At 36.3% G+C, this 20,862-nt stretch overlaps 1 protein-coding gene across 2 annotated transcripts in view; it reads right to left on the bottom strand.

Annotated features, from left to right (window-relative positions):
* The window catches only part of CDH10 (cadherin 10), a 186,484-nt gene that overhangs the window by 51,953 nt on the left and 113,669 nt on the right, over window positions 1-20,862 (bottom strand). For both annotated transcript variants that reach the window (XR_015149192.1, XM_086362522.1), the window contains exon 3: window positions 1,005-1,299. Coding sequence is in view for 1 of the 2 variants with exons in the window: in XM_086362522.1 (XP_086218648.1) it covers window positions 1,005-1,299 (295 nt within the window). In the remaining variant the exon portion in view is untranslated. The remainder of the gene's footprint in view (window positions 1-1,004; window positions 1,300-20,862) is intronic.

The following is a 20,862-nucleotide window of genomic DNA, read 5'->3' on the forward strand; positions in this document are numbered from 1 at the left end:
TATAAAAGGGCTTTATATTAAGGTGATTGCCAAAAGTCCTTGGGATTTAGTGAAGTAAATATTGAATAATAATCCCTGAACAATGCTTTTGAGAAAAGCAGTATGACATTTTCTATTATACTTGTTACAAGGAAAATATATCAGAATTACTTCATCAGTTAACTTCTCTTACATTTGAGAAATGAATATATTTTACTAAATCTGAATACGTATCTCTATAAATGTTATCATTGTTTCCTGATATTTACTTTTCTGTGGTTCTTTATTTAACAAAAACATGAAATCAGTCTTAATTTTCTTTGCCTACCAACAACTTCTATTTATTTATTGAAAAGCAAATTCTATTTTCTTGAATGTTATACTTCCAGTTTTTCCACACATTCTGTTTCACAGCTTTTGCAACTGAATTTTGTAATTCTGTATCCATTTGTCATTAGCTGTTAATTTTTAACTGGTTTATTTGAATAAGATATTTATATCAGGAAAGTTTTATATATAATGGCTATAGTGAAATATTTTTAAAAATTTAATATGAAGTATAGTAGAAAATCTAATTAATTTCATTGTTCATGTCATTTAGGTAATACAAACTCTTTAGACAAATTACAATGAGAGTACACCTATAAAGACTCCAGATTACATTTATGGTGTTCTAAGTGTACTTATAACATATTTGGAGTCAGAATTTTACACAACTATTCTCCAAATACATGTGACAAACATTTGTGTCTTCATAGTTTTCTACTGAAGTTCAATGGCATTTTCTTGGATTTTTGAGGGAAGTGTCTATTTATTATATTGTAGAAATTTACAAACCCATAGGAGGTGAAAAATGCATTAATCTTTTTTCTGACTCATTTTTTATTCATAAAATTAAGTATGTATATGTACTCTTAGGAAATCAAACATGACTTCAGTTAATTGACCACAATAGTCTAAGAATTTCTTGATAAATATTTTTCATATATTTTGAATACCGCCATAAACATTGTAAATGAACTCACCTACAACTGACATTTCAGGAACACTCGCTGTATAAATTTCCTCTGGGAACGTTGGCTCATTGTCATTGATATCATGGATTTTGATCACAAACTCAGACTCTGGTTCTACCGGCCTCAAAGTTCTTCTGTTAATAGCTTGTGCACGTAGAGTATAAAAGGCCTTTTCTTCCCTATCAATTCTTCTTGTGGCATGAATGTCACCTGTTTTTTCATCAATAATAAAAAGAGTACCAGCTCCATCTCCAGATAAAATATATTTGAGGGATCCATCTCCTTTATCTTGGTCTGAATGAAGCTAGGGGAAATAAAAATGAGCATGTCCATGATAATGTCTAAAGGTACACAATGCAGAAAGAATTCAAAGAAGGTCTCTCAAGCCCCATCTTTGAATAATGGGGTCAGTTATCTTAGTTCTTGAAATGAGAGCTGAATAAGTATGATCACACTCATCTATATACTTTAAACAATAGGACTAGCCATTTCCATATCAGTGTGATTTTTATTCCAAATGGAAGAAAGTAATAAAATAAACCAAACACAGCTCCTTTCTTTGCTTAGCTTGGTATATAACCATTTCTGTAAGCAAATAACTCCTGACAAAGACATAAGTCATCAGTCTTGATATGCTGATGTAAACACTGCTGCTCTCATCTCTTGCTGTGAATGGAAAATCCTTTTACTCTCATATTACACACAGCATTTATCTCCTGTAAACTTATTATTAATTACTGTATTTCTGTTGGGGAATTCACAATATCTTAAGGACTGTAGGACAGGCAAAGTTGCATGACACAGCTCCTACATTAGGAAACTTACCCGTCATTCTTTGATTCATACAAAAAACAGCAGCTGCCCCAAGAAATATTTGTAGAGTTCAGAGCAAGAGTATGAATAGATGTCTATATAACACCAGTCTATAAATTTGAAAGATATAAATCAAGCTAATAAACAATTAAATAATATATGCTCTATCTAGCTTCCTACCCTGTCAAATCTATCTTCTTAACAAATGTAAACAAGTTTTATGCAGAAACAACGCAATACAGAGCAACAACACTGATCTTCCAGAATCTAGTCATCACATCAAATAGCTTTACATGCATTCATATGGATTCAGCCCGGTGCACATCCCATTCCAGTCCTAATATTGTCCAGGAGCCCATGTATCATTTGGCATTCGCCCTGGAGAAGGCAATGGCACCCCACTCCAGTACTCTTGCCTGGAAAATCCCATGGCGGAGGAGCCTGATAGGCTGCAGTCCATGGGGTCGCAAAGAGTCGGACACGACTGAGCGACTTCACTTTCACTTTTCACTTTCATGCATTGGAGAAGGAAATGGCAACCCACTCCAGTGTTTTTGCCTGGAGAATCCCAGAGACTGTGGAGCCTGGTGGGCTGCCATCTATGGGGTCACACAGAGTCTGACACAACTGAAGTGACAGCAGCAGCAGCAGCAATTGCCCTGCAGTATCCATGGAGTATTGATTCCAGGATCCCAGTGGATGCCAAACTCTGAAGATTCTTGAATCCTGACATAAAATGGCACAGTGAAGTCCTGTGTGTATTAGTCACTCAGTCATGTCCATTTCTTTGCGACCCCATGGACTGTAGCCCATCATGCTTCCCTGTCTATGGAGTTCTCCAGGCAAGAATACTGCAGTGGGTTGCCATGCCCTCCTCCAGGGGATCTTCCTGACCCAGGGATTAAACCTGGGTCACATTCACTGAAGGCAGATTCTTTACCAACTGAGCCACCAGGGAAGCCCTCAGCCATCAGTATCTATAGGTTGAGCATCTGTGGATTCTACCACCCACGGATTGTGCACCATTTTTACCACCTGCGATTGGTTGAATCTCCCTGGTGGTTCAGATGGTAAATAATCTGCCTGGAATGCAAGAGACCTGGGTTTCACCCCTGGATTGGGAAGGTCCCCGGGAGAAGGGAATGGCTACCCACTCCAGCAGTCTTGCCTGGAGAATTCTATGGACAGAGAAATCTGGTAGGATACAGTCCATGAGGTCATAAAAAGTCAGAAACGATTGACACTTTCACTTTTCACAGACACTGAGCTCACAGTTGTGGAGGGGTGACTGTATAGTTTTTAACAAATTCACACTAGACCGGCCTCAGGATTAAAGCTTCATATAATAATGGGTAAATCTGGCCTTTGGTAGCCTGACCTGGAGAAGGGACTCTTCAGGATCTAGAAGCAATTTAAGGATGTCTGGGGAGGGAATAATGAGTCCCAAGTACTTTGAGCATGGTCTGGAAATGGATGTGCCAGTTTCAGATACGAAAACTCCCTTTCTTGTCACAGAATTCTTCCCCTGAAGGTAGAGACTTAGCCATAAGATAAATAGAGCATGGCTCTGTAAAACACAAGGATTATAAGTTTTTGTCTAACTGTATCACCCAACCAATAAACATGTTTTTAATGCTATGATCATGGTTTGATTATTTACAGTAAGAGATTATCATTTAAATTTTTTATTTTGCTTTTTGTCTGGTAAGAAATAGAAAAAAATGTGCAGATTTTTAAAGTTTTGGTGAAGCATGTAGTATTACTTAGACATCATCATGTCCATGTTGTCTTTTTTAAAATTGAAGTGTAGTTTTGGACTTCCCTGATAGCCTAGTTGGTAAAGAATCTGCCTGCAATGCAGGAAACCCCAGTTCAATTCCTGGCTTGGGAAGATCTGTTGAAGGAGGGATAGGCTACCCACTCCAGTATTCTTGGGCTTCCCTTGTGGCCCAGCTGGTAAAGAATCCGTCTGCAATGTGGGAGACGCAGGTTCGATCCCTGAGTTGAAAAAATCGCCTTGAGAAGAGACAGGCTACCCACTCCAGTATTCTGGCCTGGAGAATTCCATGGACTGTATAGTCCAAGGGGTGGCAAAGAGTCAGACACACTGAGTGACTTTCCCCTTCACTTTCATAGTGGATTTACAATATAGTTTTCACTTTCATAGTTGATTTACAATATGGTTAGTTTCAGATATACAGCAAATTAATTTGGTTATACATTATTTTTTATTGTTTTCTACTACAGGTTATTACGATATTGAATATAGTTTCCTGTATTAGACAGTAAGTCATTGTTGTTTATTTTATATATAGTAGTATGTATCTATTAATCCCATATATGTAATTTATTCCTCTCCCTCCTTCCTCTTTGGTTACAATAAGTTTTTTTTTCCTATGTCTGTGAGTCTGTTTCTGCTTTGTAAATAAGTTTATTGGTTACACGTTTTTTTTTTTTTTTAAATACTTATATAAAATGTAGTCATTAAAAAGAATAGGCATACTTACCTGTAGCTTAGAGAAATAAAAATTAGAGACAATGTCCTTCAATTATGCAAAATATTATAGAATTAGATATTTACCTAAATAGGTTTGATTTTTTTTCCTCTTTACTTAAACCAGCAAAAATTTTTATCTAATTACCTGTAGAAATATTATACTGATTATATTCTCTCTAAAGTAGAATATTTTCCCTTATTTGAAAGTTCATTTGCTTTATAGGCGCTTATGTCAAAGAACTTGCCTGTGAAAGTATTTTGAAGTGGACATCAAAATTGTTTAAATTAAACAAATATTTAATTCCTCCCCCCCACTATATTGCATTACTGGTTACTCTTTGGTTTATAAAAGCAGTTTATTTTTCAATTATTTGTAGTAATCATCACTTAGCCGTTAAATTTGGATCAAACTTAATTTTCCTGATTTCTGGGTAAAAACCTCATTATTACAGATATAACATAAAAAAAGAAAATTTCAAATGGATAGGTACTTTGGAGAAGAAGTTCTAGAAGTCAGGTAACAAATACTTTTTTACTGCATTTTTATCTATTCATAAACAACAAAGTAAGCTTGAGAAATAAGAAATATCTGTGTTTAACAAAACATCTCTCAGAAGTAACATATAACTGTGTTGTCCAGGGAAAAAAAGTCATGAGATTGAAACATTTTAGTAATTGAAAATGCACATAGTTGCTGGGAAACTTTCCAATCATATGAATGTGCAATACAGCTTCAATTTTCCAAATGACAGATATAAGAATTGCATATTTCTTGTTCTGTCTGGGAAACAAATAGTTCAAGATGAGATTATTGATATTATCAATCATTTCATCAGAAAACTTTATGATGTCTTTTAGACATTTACAGTGTTTACTGTCTATTCATTCAACAATTTTAATTGAGAAATATTTAGCTACTCTCATAAGAATCAAGTCTTTCTAAAAGGAAATCAACAGTTTCATCCTAGTACTATGGGGGATTCAAACACAGTAATAGAAATTCACAGAGAATCCAAACTAGCTTATGGAAAAGAGTGGAGTTCCTTAAATATATATCACACAAGTCTCATGGTAAAGGAGTAGAGGTTTAAACCTGGGGATTTTTTTTTCTGCACTTTACAAATTTTATATCTCATAAAGAACATTGGATGAATATAGAACACAGATTCAGAGTGGAGATGGAAATAAGGCAAGATGGGAATCATTAAGACCAGTTCTGCTCTTCTAATCAGTTAGACATACAAAAAAGAAGTTGCTGGTATGGTGAGATTTTAATTTTTAGAAAGCTCAGTTTTGGAATATGAATCACAGCAGGATTCTTACCTTCACTTATACTACAGAGAGTGAAAATTAAATCTTGTAATTGGACCACATACTGGGGGAGTTTCCGTTGGATTAGAAAATTGAACATGATAGCTGGGAATCAAAGAGATGTCAGTTGGAAGCTGGACTGCTGGTTTCATAATTCAGAAATGAAAAGACTTCTTCACTCTCAAATGTAAGAGAAACAAATTAGATCTATGAATTTATAAGTGTTGGTTTTAAGAAACTAGACATAATATATTTCTCTTGAACTCTAAGAACTTGCATATAAGTAAAGAAAAAAACGTTCTTTTCTCACAGAAGGAAACAATGGAACACTAACACTAGACTAAAGGGACAAAATGACCATATTTGGGGGCTTTGCGTTAGTCTATGTTTATTGAAATATTATTTAAATAGACATATGTGAGAATTGGACAAGTAAAGAGATAAAACAGATACATGATATAAGGCAGAAAGATGCATTTCTACATGTCCTGAGACTTGGCAAGTTGCTTTTTACTCTAGATAAACCTAACAGGAGATGAGAGTTAACTAGTAAAGGGTATGACGATGATGCTGATTTTCTAAAAGTTATAGAAAAGGACCAACGGACAAAGTTCTTTAATTATAGTCCTCTCCCTAAACTATTTTTTAGGCTTCTATTTTTTAAGCTTCTATTTATTACCGTAATTATTTCTTTTTTGCATTCCCTTCTCTTCTCTTCTTACCCTGCTATTGTTTGTCTCCCTCATTTCTTGTGTTTGTGATAGAAATTTATTTTACATTCCAATTCACTTATTTTAATAAGCAAAGATCAGGAAAGATTTAATCTTTTATAATTGTAGTTTTCTCATTACTCTTACATTTTTTGGTTTAGATATTAGTTATCAGTACTTGGATTTATTAAACATTTAATTGAACTAAATCAGTTGTTTGTGTTATTGAGAAGAAAGATTATGGAAAAAGTGCCAAAGAACTTATAGCATCTACCCGGAAATAAATTTTATATTGATTTGACCTTGTGCTATTTTATTCTGTGAGATATTAAAGTTTCTTTAAACATAAAAAAAAAATGTCAGATTATTGAAGCTTTAGTTCCTCGGTAACACCTGTTCTCCAGTGTGAAACATTTGTGCCACAAATCTTTAAGAAGAATTTTATGTTAATACTGACCTTTTCTTTCCTTGAGGAAAGCCTATTAAAAATTCACAACCTGCTGTGTTACTTGTAAATTCACAAGTAGATAAAGGACATGGCAAGATACATGACAATTAATGAAAATAGAACAATTGATAGTGTGCTGCACATTTATAAGTCATTTTCCTATTATTTAACTTTCTAAATTTGGATGTGGTTATTATAACTCATTTGCTTATATTGATTAATTTAATAATTAAAACTAAACAATCCATTGAATTTGAATAAATATTTTAGCAACAAATTATTTAATTAAAGGCTAGTAATTTTAAATGTGGCAGATTTCTGATAATTTTAAAACATTTCATGTAAAGCTTCATGTTCATTTTAAGATACTTGTCTAAAACAAAGTTTGTATGCTAAAAGGGGTCTTGTGGCTTATATAGATTAAGACCACCTTTACCATTAAGAGGAAGAAACTGAGATCCAATCAATTTTTGTCACATAGGAGTTAATTTAAGATTACACTTCAGGATGAGTGGAAATTTGTTGGTGGAAATTTTACTTCTTAATATCAGTCATTTTTATTTTTCAGTTTTTCACATAAATTTGGAAATATAAAAGCAGTCAAAGTATTGGTCTATTAAGCACAGGGAATTTAATTTGTCACCAAAAGGATAACTAATAAAAAATTTTTCTCTTGTATTTTTCTCCTTGGCTAGAAGAAAAATGACCAAGTTTTAAAATGTAAAAAATTGTATCTATCAATCTGCCAGTAAAAATCTGAGGAATTTATATTGTTAGGTGGGATTCTTCCTCATTCAGAATATTGATACATTTTTGGATATTGGTTATCGTTGGTATTTGGTTTGAGAAAATTAGAATTATACTTGAAGAATTATATTATGATTGTATTTATAGTGGTTAGACTATTAATAGTTATTGAAGTGGCTTCTCAGGTGGCACAGTGGTAAAGAATCTGCCTGCCAGGAGATGCAAGAGATGAAGGTTAGATACCTGGGTTGGGTCCCTGGGGAAGGAAATGGCAGCCCACTCCAGTACTCTTGCATGGGAAATCCCATGGACAGAGGAACCTAGAAGGCTACAATCATGGGATTGCAAAGAGTTGGACATGACTGAGCATACACAGATGGACTAGTTATTGAAGGACACATTTTGATAAATGAATCAAAAGGATTATAAGAAGCACTATCTGAAGTTAACAATTTCTCATTTGTGTGTATTCATTAACTTCAAAATATCAGAAACTGTTGAATAGATTTTCTAATATACAGTGATAATTTTATGCCTGCTGTTCTTTCAAACAGCCAATATATTCTATATTTGTTTTTTAAAAAATTCAGCATGTGGCAAATATGCTATGCTATTCTGGTACCATCATCATTAGCATTTTGCTCTAATTGCTCTAGTGACTAACATAATAAAACATTTGATATTATAATATCAATGGAAGTTAAGGCACTGAATCAAGTAACTTTAAATTTGCATCCAATTAAAAAAGATAATGAAGATGGTCTCATACCAGAATGCAGCTGAAAGCATACTACAGCAAATGGAATCTGGCCAGAAATAAATAGGTAGTTACTCATTTTGTTGAAAGTAGGGGAAAAAGGGGTGAGAGAGGTTGCAAATCTTGAGTGTGCAAAGTTTACAGAATAAAATTGAACATTATTTTCCTATTAATGATACAGAAAAATATACATAATTTTTTTATGAATCCCAATGAAACAATTTTTCCTCCAAAAAATAGAAATGGGGATGAGAAGTAAAGCTTATCAATGGAATGGATTGCAAAACCAAAAACCATAGTTTAAAAATAGCCCACACAGATGACTCAGATTAATAAACACTTATCTGAACAATTTCTCTCTGGGACCAGAAGCAAGTACAGAGGATTAAGTGATTGATAGACAATGTTGTCTAAATAATTTAGGATCCGAAAAAAACTTAAGTGGTTGTCATCCGAATTTGACAGAGTCTCCAGAGAGCTCCTTCAAATGTACAAACTCCAGGGGTTGCCCACATTCAAAAACCAGAGATTCCTCTTCCCATTTGGTCTTTTGAGAGTTCAGCCTACTGAAAATTGGCTTTGTGCTTTTGCGCCACCTTAACTGGTAAATTCAGTTTAGGATTATCTTACATTTTGGAGGTCTTTCTTAGAAGTTGTTGGGAATTACTCAAGACCCTGCAGCAGGTCGGACTTCTTAGCATAAATTCTAGAAGACATCTCCTGCAAGGAATGCTGCCAATTCATGGTCACACAGTGTCTCAACTTATACATTTCTTTCCCAGTACTGTGAAGATACCAAGCTTTCATTGAAGGCATTTATTTAAGTTTTCTGTAAACATAGTTTTCTAGGGCATTATCTGCTTCACAATCTTAAATGGTATGCATAACCCACAGTAGACATGTTCTTTCCTAATTATGTATTAGTTTTCCTCTCCAAAGAGAGTTATTGGGGAAATATTTCAGAGAAAGTTTATATTCTTTCAGAAGCCTGGCATCGTCTGTCTTACTGTTTTGAAAATCACTAAATTATGCAAAGTATTCCCTTGTGGTGTGAAAATGACATTGAACATTTCACACCATATTTTTCTCCACAACTTGAAGTCTTCTTAAGCATCTTAGACTTGTAATAAGGGAATATATGTAAATAATGTCTAACCAGGTGGCGCAAGTGGTAAAGAATCTGCCTACCAGTGCAGGAGACACAAGAGATGCGGGTTGGATCCCTGGGTCAAGAAGATCCACTGCAGTAGGAAATGGCAACTCACTCCAGAATTCTTAACTTGAAAATTTCATGGGCACAGGAGCCTGGAGGGTTACAGTCCATGGAGCCACAAAGAGTCAGACACAACTGAGCGACTGAGCACACACAGTGAGCACAAATACATGTCTAAAAAGATTCAGTTCAGTTCAGTCGCTCAGTCGTGTCTGACTCTTTGTGACCCCATGAATCACAGCACGCCAGGCCTCCCTGTCCATCACCAACTCCCGGAGTTCACCCAGACTCATGTCCATCGAGTCAGTGATGCCACCCAGCCATCTCATCCTCTGTCGTATGTGCAAAATACTTAAAACCAAGAGATCCATTTTTGATTAATAAGGTCTACAGAAATCAGAGAAGAAATAATGAAGAGTGATCATCTCTTCTTAATGAGTGACACGGGCAGCTGATCATCTTTCCTTCCTCCTCTTAATCAAGAAAGATACAATGATATGAAGGGGAGAGGGCTAGAGATACGTATTCACAGAAGGAGTTTATTTAAATAATTATTTCTTGAAGTGGATTGAACTAAACTAAATTAAAGAGACTAATGAGAATTCTCTGTGTGCCATTTTATGACTTACAAGCTTTGGAGACTTTGCAACAGAGGCAGTATTTGAAGCTGTTGGATTTGTAAGGCTTGTAAAGCTGCTTTTATCTTGAAAATTATGGAGTGATAAGTACATAATTGGATGCCCAAAGGAGAAGGACCAGGCAACTACCTGCTGTCTCTATGGGCTATGGGCAAGGAGGGGAAAATGAAAAGGGGTTTGGATCTTTACAGTCGTTGCATTTTTAAAAGTACTGACTGAAATGACTAAAATAGAAATCCGAAAAAGGGCTATGAATGCTATCGTAATCCCCCTCCCTCACAAATCCGTTTGTTCACGTCTGTGTGTGTATGTGTACATAAAATACAAAAGCAATGTGATGTGCAGAATCAGGAGTTATGAATATGGCCCTAGACCACTAAATTAAAACCTTAAATTCTAGGTATTGAAATGTAAGGAAAAGAACAGATGAAAAATGGAAATTGAGAAAAGAATCAAAAAAAGAGCTTTCTAAACCAAAAATACAATATCTGACATTCATAAATCTATAGAGTTTTTATAGCAGATTGGGTTAGTAAAACATAAGATTAATGTTTTGGAAGGTAAAAAGAGATTGTCAGCTTAGAGTTAGGTATATAAATAATGCAAACCTGAAATGAAGAAAGAAAAAATCATGAGAAAAAATTAGGATCATTGGATGCTTGTGAAATAAACTCAAAATGTACAACACACATGAAATTGGATATCTAGGAAAAAAGAAAGGAGAATGAAATGAAATTATATTTGAAGGAAAAAACTGGGTAAGAATTTCTAAAAACTGGTGAGAGATACCAAGAAGCAGATTCAGTAAGATCTGAGAAACTCTGAAAGAGTAAATAAAAGTAAAGTGTCAGTCGCTAAGTCATGTTTGAATCTTTGTGATCCCATGGACTGTAGCTGCCAGACTCCTCTTCTGTAGAATTCTCCAGGCAAGAATACTGGAGTGGGTTGCCATTCCCTTCTCCAGGGGATCTTTCCAACCCAGGGACTGAACCCAGGTCTTCTGCATTGCAGGCAGATTCTTTACTGACTGAGCCACCAGGGAAGCTCAAATAAAAGTAAAACAACAAATAATCCCATTATAGTCACATTTTTGAAATTTGATAACATAAAGAAAACTAAAAGTTTTCAGGAGCAAGAAAAATACATTAACTTCAAAGCAGCAAGTATTAGTCTAATTGCCTGTTTCCGAAAAGATATGATGGAAGTCAAAACATGATGGAACAACATCTTACTGAAAATAACGAGCTACCTGAAATTCTACACTGTGCAGAAATAGGCTTCTTAAAGAAAGGTGAAATAAATGTGTTTTTGGACAAAAACTAAGGGTATTTACCCCAATAGGCATTCAGTTAAAGGAATGTTAAACTGAAGTTTCTACAGAAGAAAACAATATCAAATAAAACTTGTGAAGGGAATGACAACATCAGAACTGCAATTATGTGGTAAATATAAATAACTAATGAATATACAAAACAATCATACTATCTTTGGATACTGGAATAAAGTATATAATGGTAACGTAATAGAAATGAAGAGGGAATAAAAATTCAAAGAATTCTAAGTTTAAACTGGTTTGTGAAAATACATTGAAATGTGCAGTATTGATATACATATTTTCCTATGATTATTATTCCTCAGTTCAAAGTTAGCATAATTTATCTTGATATCTTCCTACCTTCCCTCTGACCCCACCAGCTTCACCCACCAAAAACACTTGGCTTTTAAGTCTGGCTATAACTCCCAAAGGAAATAGATGCCAATATAATGGAATATAAAGAAAAATAGAGAATAATAAAGCAAAAAGTGAGCACCAGGGTTCCATAAATGTCAATATTTTGCAAATTTATGTTGGATTCTTTTTGCTTTAAGGAAAATAAAATTAAAATAAACTGTAATTCATCAGTTGAAGCCTTCTCTGTTCTTTCATTCCTTTCCTCACACCTTCATACATATAATCATCTTGAAGTTTATGTGCATCTTTTCCTTCCATATATTATATTTTTGCAAAGTGAGTAATAGTACTTGTCCCAAACTGAATGTTTAATCTTCATCTTTCCCACAAATCAACTCTTCTCATTTTAGTAAACGGCATGATTATCTAGCCAGGTTTTCAAACTAAAATCCTAGAGGCCATTGATTTATTTCCCCCAATTCTACCCATGTATTCCATAAGCAAATCTTTTTGGACTGCAAATATATCTCCAACTGCTTCTCACAGCCCCCACACTGCCATTCCGATACAAGTCACTATAATCTGTCACTAAATTGTGCACCTAGCCTCCACAGCTTTAGCTCCATCTTTCTATGGTTACTCTCCACCCACTAACGAGAGGCATCATTTAAAAATACAAGTCAGTACATGCCATAACTGCTCAAAATCCACCCATGGTTTTTCATCACACTTAGAACAAAGTCTAAATGCCTTACCATCATTCACAACATTCATCGTGACGTAGTCCTGGCCTGTCATGCTGGCCTCAACTCTTTCCATTTTTCCCTTTAACTACTTGAAATCACATTGACCTTCCTGTTTCTTGAACATGCTGAGTTTATTCCATCTCCTGTTTTAACACTTGCTATTCCTTTAAATGAGACACACTTTCTCACTTAATTTTCATAGGTGATTTTATGTATCTTTTGTGCTTTGATACCTTTTTTATCCTTTTGTTCCTCTTGCTCTGTCATTTTCTTCTCAATTTGTAACAAATTCTTTATATACTTGAATATTAATAGCTTCTTGGTTATATAATTGCAAGTTTCTTCTTTTAGTCTGGGAAGTTTCTTTTAACACTGGCAGTAGTTCCTTTTGTCTTAGAGAGTACTTAATTTCAACATACTTAAATTCATCAATAATTTATTTTATAGTTATTCCTTTTTGTATCTTATTCAAGAAATATTTCCTAACCAAAACTCATACTTATGTTTTCATATAATCTCTTTGCTTTTAATATTTTTAAAGCTTTTTCTTTGACATGTAGCTCACTTTTACCATCTGGATATTATGTTGTGTGTGTGTTTGTGTGGTGTTAGGAATAGATCTAATTTTTTTTCCTAAGGATTTAAAATACACATTTATTAAACCACAGATTTTAATTCCAACTCATCAAAAATTTTTTTGTGTTCTTAGTTACTTACTTGTGTCTGACACTTTGTGACCCCATGGACTGTAGCCCTCCAGGGTCCTCTGTTCATGGGATTCTCCAGGCAAGAATACTGGAGTGGGTTGCCATTCCCTTCTCCAGAAGATCTTCCCAACCCAGGGATTGAACCTGGGTCTCCTGCATTGCAGGTATATTCTTTACCATCTTAGCCACCAGGGAAGCCCTTCTGTATAAGCACAGATATGCTTTATCATTTTTTTTTTAAATTTTAACCATTATGTAAACAGCCAAGGCCACACTCATGCTGCATCAGGCTGCTGATGGTGACTACCTCCCAGCTGAAGACCATCATAGAGCAGGGTCCCAGCTCACCTCCTCCAGTTACCTGATGCTACAGACTTGCATGGGCTAGGTGCTCATCTTCCTCCTCAAGTAAACGTCAACAACCCCCCCAAGCACGACAAGCTGGAGTTTCTCAGCAACCTGGCCACCAGTCTGATCTTCAGCATCATCCTAGTCAACTTTCCTTCATGGCCTTTGGCATCCAGAAGCCAGTGATGGTGCCCCTGAATCATTCTGAGCCACAGACATCCAGCCTGAGGAGCTGCCTTGCCCCTGAGGCCCACCTCCTCTGACTCTTCAAACTGCCAGAACCAGGCAGATCCCTACTGGACTACCTCCCAGGATGAGCCACACATGGCCACCCACGTGGGGCAGCACAGGCCCGCTCTGCACCTTGGCTGTTCCTCCTAGACTGTGAGGCAGTGAGGCTCAGGGGCAGGACTGGAGAGCCCCCAGGAAGTGTTGTAGCCACCCATAGACATGCTGCTGGCCCAAGGATGGGTCTCCAGAGGTCACAGCTGGTCTGCGCCTCAGGACATTTCCAGGAGGACAAGAAACAAAATTTTCTATATAACCAGGGGTATGTTTTTGATCCCTCTATTTTGTTCCATCTGGCACCAATATAATATTATTACTATTAATTGAATATTCACTCAATTTCTGAAGCTTTGCAAATGACTGCTAATATCAGTTTAAATAAGTACCCTTCCTTATCTGTCTTTTAAAAAATTGTCTTGGGGGTTCTTGGTCCTTAATCATATGTAGTTTTACATCAGCAGGTTACTTTCTATTAAAAAGCAGAACAAATAATACAGAACCAAAATCTTGCTAAAAAATTTATTGGTATTCCAGTGAATTTACAGATTAAATTGAAGAAAGTATCACTTTAAACATAAACTCTTCCTAGTCTCAAAAATTGTATGCATCTCCAAAGCCTTAGCTTAATCTTAGAAATACCTGATGAGATTTTAAAAAGCCCAAATGCCTATACCATAACCTAAGTCAATTAAATAAAATTTTTTGGGACCTTCCTATGGGTCCTGAAGTTAATATAGCATACTTCAACTTCTTTAGATACTTGGGGGCCTATAATTAGCACCCTAATCTCTGATTGCTGATGTTTTAAGTGTTTTAAGACCTTATGGAAACTATAAGTGCATATCCACAGTGGTTTCATGTTTCCTGTTGACATATTGCATACTTTGGAAAGATTTAGGTATTTTATAATGACATATTCTATGCAGAAACTCTGAAGCATAAATTCTATCAAATATGTGAATAAATCATTCTTCAGCTGGTATATAAGAGAACTCCTTGCCCCCACCATAACACACCAGGAAAAATGGACCCACGTTAGCCTCAGTTGTAAAGAATCTACCTGACAGCGAAGGAGATGCAAAGGATATGGGTTCGATCCCTGGATGAGGAAAATCCCCTGGAATAGGAAATGGCAACCCATCCCAGTATTCTTGCCTGGAAAATTCCATGGACAGAGGAACCTGGTGAGCTACAGTCCGTGGGGTCGCAAAGAGTCGGACATGACTGAATGACTGAGCGTGCACACATGAAGACCCTCAGAATTTTCCCAGCTTCTTAAATATGCTGAGTGGAGGTGAACTGTACTCAGCTTTTGGAGCTTCACTTATGTCTGCTGTTTATTAAAAACAATCAGCTTAAAATAATATGCCAAGGAGGCATATTTTGGGGTGGTGTATTTTGTTCCTATTCAGTTGCCTTCTAAAACTCAACTTTCATTTCCTTTAAATGAAATGTATGTGACACTAACCTTCAAATGTATATATTTAACTCAATCCTGTCCTCTCAACTTCAGCTCTAAATATGCATCTGTCTTCAATAGGATGTCTCATTGACATTTCACATTTAACAGATCCAAAATTACATTCTTGCTTCCCTTCTGTTCCATCAAAATAACAAAAACTAACACACAATTCCATTACTCCCTTAAAGAAAAAAAATATATATATATACAGATATATATCTGCATTTATTAAGGACATATAGATGCTGTTCAGCATAATTTTATATTTTGTTGTGATATCCAGCTCACTTTTCCATCTGAATTTGTAGAACTCTGTTTGATCTCTAGTGATCTAAGGGCACTAGTTGAACTAATTCATAAAGCCTTCTGAACTAAACTTCGATGGGTATAATACTGTTATCCATGAAGGACAGACATGAGATTGAGATATGGAGCATTTAGAGGCTCACCCCAAGACTCCTTGATCAATTTTGTCTGTCCCTCTACCCCGAATGAAATAAGTTACATAAATTTTTAGGAGTAATTGGTTACTGCAGCAAATTTTTTTTTTTTTAAGTTTTTATAGTATATTGAACTATAGCCAATTAACAGTGCTGTGAGTTTCTGGTGGACAGCAAAGGGACTCAGTCATACATATATGTGTATCCATTCTCCCCCAAACTCCCCTCCTATCCAAGCTGCCACATAATATTGAGCAGAGTTCCCCACAGCCAATGGATTCTTCATTTTGCTACCCTTGCTAAACCTCCAATACCCTCATCCCACATGGAGCCAATTTCCTGAGTATCAGAGGTATTAAACCCCTTTGAAGCCTTAAAATTAAAATTATCCATACCCCTCACTCTCGGCTTACCTAATTTTGACAAACCTTTTCATCTTTACTGCCATGAAAATAATGGAATTGCGGCGGGTGTTTTCGGACAAACTTCTGCCTCTCAGATACACCCTATAACATATTTCTCATGCCAATTAGACCCTGTGGCATCTGGTGTCCAAACATTATTTCCAAAGGGGTTAATCCATGTCACCTACTTGGAACATTTTGGAACTTTATAAGGGTCAGGGGTAATGCTTCTGGTCTTTTGTCCAGTTTCTTAACAGATTTTTCCTAAAGTCCTTTTTATGCCTACTGGCATCACTAAACCTTCTATTATTAGGTTAAGGTGACACTGTGGGAATTTACATGAGCATTCTGATACTAGGACTAGCTCAATACAAGAATTAACTAGTAACTTGGAGCATGTTGCCAACAGGTGAAAGGGGCATGATTTCCACCTATAGACAAGCTTTGCCATCCCTTTCAGTTAGACCAGGTGTACATCAAGGTCTTTAGAGGAAAGCACACACTGTCAGCCAGCAGGGAAGGACCTTATGGGGCACTGCTAATCACCTTCTCTGCCATTAAAACAAGAAAAGTCCCCCTGGATTCATACAAGCCACACCAAAATACAGCCAGGTCATCATCACCAGGATAGCATGGAGAAAATCTCTACAAGTGACCATAAAGTTAGCTTTTCCAGATCCAGTTCCCAGTCTCCAGAAGCAGATGGTGTTGTGAAGCAGACAACTTTCCCCTAGATCCAGGGATAAAAAAACTTCACTTTCAGCTATTCCCTGCCTTTAAAGTCTCCCCATACACAAATCAAAAAATAAATACAACATAACAAAGCAAAAGTACCTTTTCTTATTAATGAACACTTCCCCCCCACCCACATTAATGAATCATTTATTAGAAGTCTGGCTAGAGGTTGCTTGTTTCCATCTATTCCCCCTCTACACTTCTATTATGGGCTCTCTTTCAACCTGTATCTTGCTCTTATTAATTCTTTTCCAACAGGTCAGGGGCAAACCAAATGCCTCTTTATGTCAGTTTACTGACTCCTGGTCATGTTAAATAATAAATCTCGTATCAACATCTGTAGTACAAAAGAACCTGAACTAGTTTTAATTCCTGCCCATGTGAATACGTAGTGGACGAAGTATGGAAGATGGGGAAAAACAGGGTGTGCTCTCCATGGCTAGAAGAACAGCAGTCTGCCTCTTTCTAGTGGGTTACCTGGACTCAGAAAAACCTCTACAGATACTCAAGGCTGTTCCTTGCCCTGATAAAGACAATAGGTGAAAACTTTTTCCTTGGTGTTGAAAACAGACCTGCCACTGGACCTTTCCTGGGTGACATATCAGGGCAGCACAACAGCCAAACTCTGCGGCTTAGTTATACAGATGGCATCTTCCAGCCTCTCAAGGAGATAAAAAGTGACTCCAGTAACACCTTGTATGGCACAGATGTTTGCCAAATCACCAAATGCCAAGTCACCCTTGTACAACTTGGGGTTTCTCAGCTGCTCCCTTGATTAGACTGTCCAATACCCCAAACTCTACACAGATGACCTCAACATATGCACAAACTTGGCCAGATGATAAAACTAAGCTTTATTGTTGCCAAAGCCAGACTTCAGACCTGTATCAGATATTCCACAATCTGTTCTGCTTTTACTAAGTGAAAGGAGTACATGAAAAGTAGAGATAATTAGTTGGATACAAACATTACTAGTAACATTGAATTCTCAGGTCTACGAAATTATAGTTTCTTTTCCGACCTTGCTTTTGAATCACACTTTCAATCTGTCTGCCAATGCAGAAGACACAAGAAACACAGGTTGGATCTCTGGGTTGGGAAAATCCCCTGTGGGAGGAAATGCCAACCCGCTCCACTATTCTTGCCTGGGAATTCCCATGGACAGAGAAGACTGACAGGTTACAGTCCATTGCGTCACAGACTGGACACGACTGAGTGACTGAACACACACACACAATGTCTTTATTATGCAGTGACAAGATATATAAAACTTTCCCACCTAAGTGATCAGGATGTTCTGAATTCAGATACTTAGCTGCTTCTGCCACCAGAAAACTCTACCTTAAATACTAACCAAATTACAAACTTGAGCTCCTTTGTCCATAAAGGTCTATCACAAAAGTGGTAGAATTGGATAAGAAATTATTTTAAAAAATCATCTTCTTTATCAACACCCCAAATTGTTTTCAGTGTTGAGGACTTGAGTCCCAAACTTTGGAACTCATGAATTCAAAAAGGCAATCTTAAACCTTTCTATGGTAACAGAACCAGTGCTCACTATGTGTACCTAAGCACTAGTGCAGTGAGTAACAAACAGGTTAGCCTCTGTTGAACTCCAAATATTATGGTATGCCCTTAATAGATATGGGCTTTGCAGGCAGCACACTGGTGAAGAATCTGTCTGCTAATACAGGAAACTCAGGAGATGCAGATTGGACCCGAGCCGGGAGGATCCTCTGAAGTAGGAAATGGCAACCTGCTCCAGTATTCTTGCCTGGGAAATCCCATGGACAGAGGAGCCTGGCAGGCTACCATCCATGGGGTCACAAAGAGTCAGACACGACTGAGCAACTGAGCACTTACTTAATAGATACACTGACTTCCCAGCAAGGAGGAGAGTATACAATCATTGGGGAAAATGCTGCTTCTATTAAAGCAAATGAAACAAATACTGTCTAACTTCTATCTATTCAAAGAGATGATTAACACTTCCCATCAGATAAATGAAGCAGAGCCAATTTTATTGGACTGATCTATTCCTAGGATTGGGAGGCTGGGTTAATGGGGTGTGGGGAAATATGCTTCAATTTGATCCTTTTTGTTTTTTTCATTCTCATTCTAATCTAAGTTCTTTTCTCCCTTTGCTGATCTCTTACCACTCAGCTACTAAAACAATTTTGTTTTCCACAGTCATCAGCTTAGCCTTATATATTCAGGACTAAGAAGTCTTTATACACAAATCTTGCTACTTCTTCATTAATGTGTTACCCAGAGCCCAGGCCCCTTTGTTTTTGCCAGTTCTTGAAAAAGTATTGTTTGTTTGTCTAAGAGGTATAAAAGCAGCTTGCTTCAGTCACTTCTTTGAACCTCGTATCTTTAGGATTCCCCAGTACATCCAATATTAAATTGTTTTTCTCTTGTTAACCTGTTAAATATCAACTTAGTAATTAGGCCAAATAACCTAGGAGAAAAATATTTTCTTACCTTGAATCTTATTTTCAACCTTTCTTTGTAAATATGATTAAAGCGAAAGTGAAGTTGCTCAGTCGTGTCCGACTCTTTGCTACCCCATGGGCTGTAGCCTACCAGGTTCCTCTGTCCATGGGATTTTCCAGGCAATAGTCCTGGAGTGGATTGCCATTAGATTCTTAAAAACACAGAGTTGATTTTCGTTCTAATCCTCCAGTCCCACAATGGTTAATTTTCCTTTCCAACACAATGTCTTTGACACCATTCTAATTTCTCCTTTCTTCACAAATATAAATTGTCTTAATTCTTTACTTTCTGTACTTTTTTCCCCCTTATATTCAACCATAAAATCTTCCACCACTGCCTTAATTTCCTCTCAAGCTGCAAAGGCTAAATAGGTTTCATCTTCCTGAAGACAATTTCCCAGACCCTTCTTACATGTTTTGAAAGGGACTGTTTGAGATTCAAAGTTCACTTATATTAAATAGCTGTTAGCCTCTGATTTTTTTTCTCATCACAATCTTTAGTATTATCTTTAATTTAATCTTTAATCTTTTCTATTTTTCATTGTTTTTCACTCTGATTTTGATGTGAAATGCAATACTGAATACACATGCACTTTCTTGTTGGACAAGGAGATCAAGGCTGAGCTCTTTTTTTTCTTGACAATATAGAATACAACACTCTATCATCTTCATACTAGTATCGCTGTTAAGAAATCTGCAGTATTTCTGATGCCTGATCTTTGTATAAGACCCATGATTCTGTGTTTCTCTGGGGGCTTGTAGAATCTTTTGTCTGTCCAGATTTCTGAAAATGCATGGTATTGTTCTTTCATGTTTGTACATTTATATTAGAATTGCAGGATACACACCAGGCTCTTTCATTCTTTAGTCCTATACCATTCTGTTTATTCTAGTGAATTTTTTATTGATATGCCCTCTCTTCCTTTTTTTTTTTTTGTTCTCGCCCTCATCATTTTTCCCTTTAATTGTTCTTTAGCTCTGATCTTCTATCTTTTTGTCTTCTTGCTTTACTTTCAATTTGTGTTCTGAATGTTACTCTCCATATCATCTAATGAGATTTTTATATTTGTTATCGTATCTTTGAATTCCAAGTATGGATTTTTCTTCTCTGTAAATTCATTTATTAAAAAAAAAATCATGTATATGTAGTAGGCAGTATTTCCCACAGGTGGTTGCAACAATATTTCCATTCTATATTCTCTTCCAAGAACTTACTTCTCCCCTGTCAAGAGGAAATGCCCAAAGCCCTCCTCTTGAATCCCTAACAAGAGGTCGAATCAAGTTCCTCGCCTTTTGAATCTTGTAATAGACAAAATGTAGTCAGGGTGATGATGCATGACTTTTAAGGCTGAGTCAGAAAAAGTGAAGAGACTTCTGCTTTGTGAGCTATAACACTTGAGCCAGTGAGTCACTGTGTATGCAGTTCTGTTGTCCTG

Source organism: Bos grunniens, chromosome 20 (genome assembly GCF_055505025.1).
Source record: "Bos grunniens cultivar Pamir isolate PY7600 chromosome 20, Bosgru_T2T1.0, whole genome shotgun sequence".
NCBI lineage: Eukaryota > Metazoa > Chordata > Mammalia > Artiodactyla > Bovidae > Bos > Bos grunniens.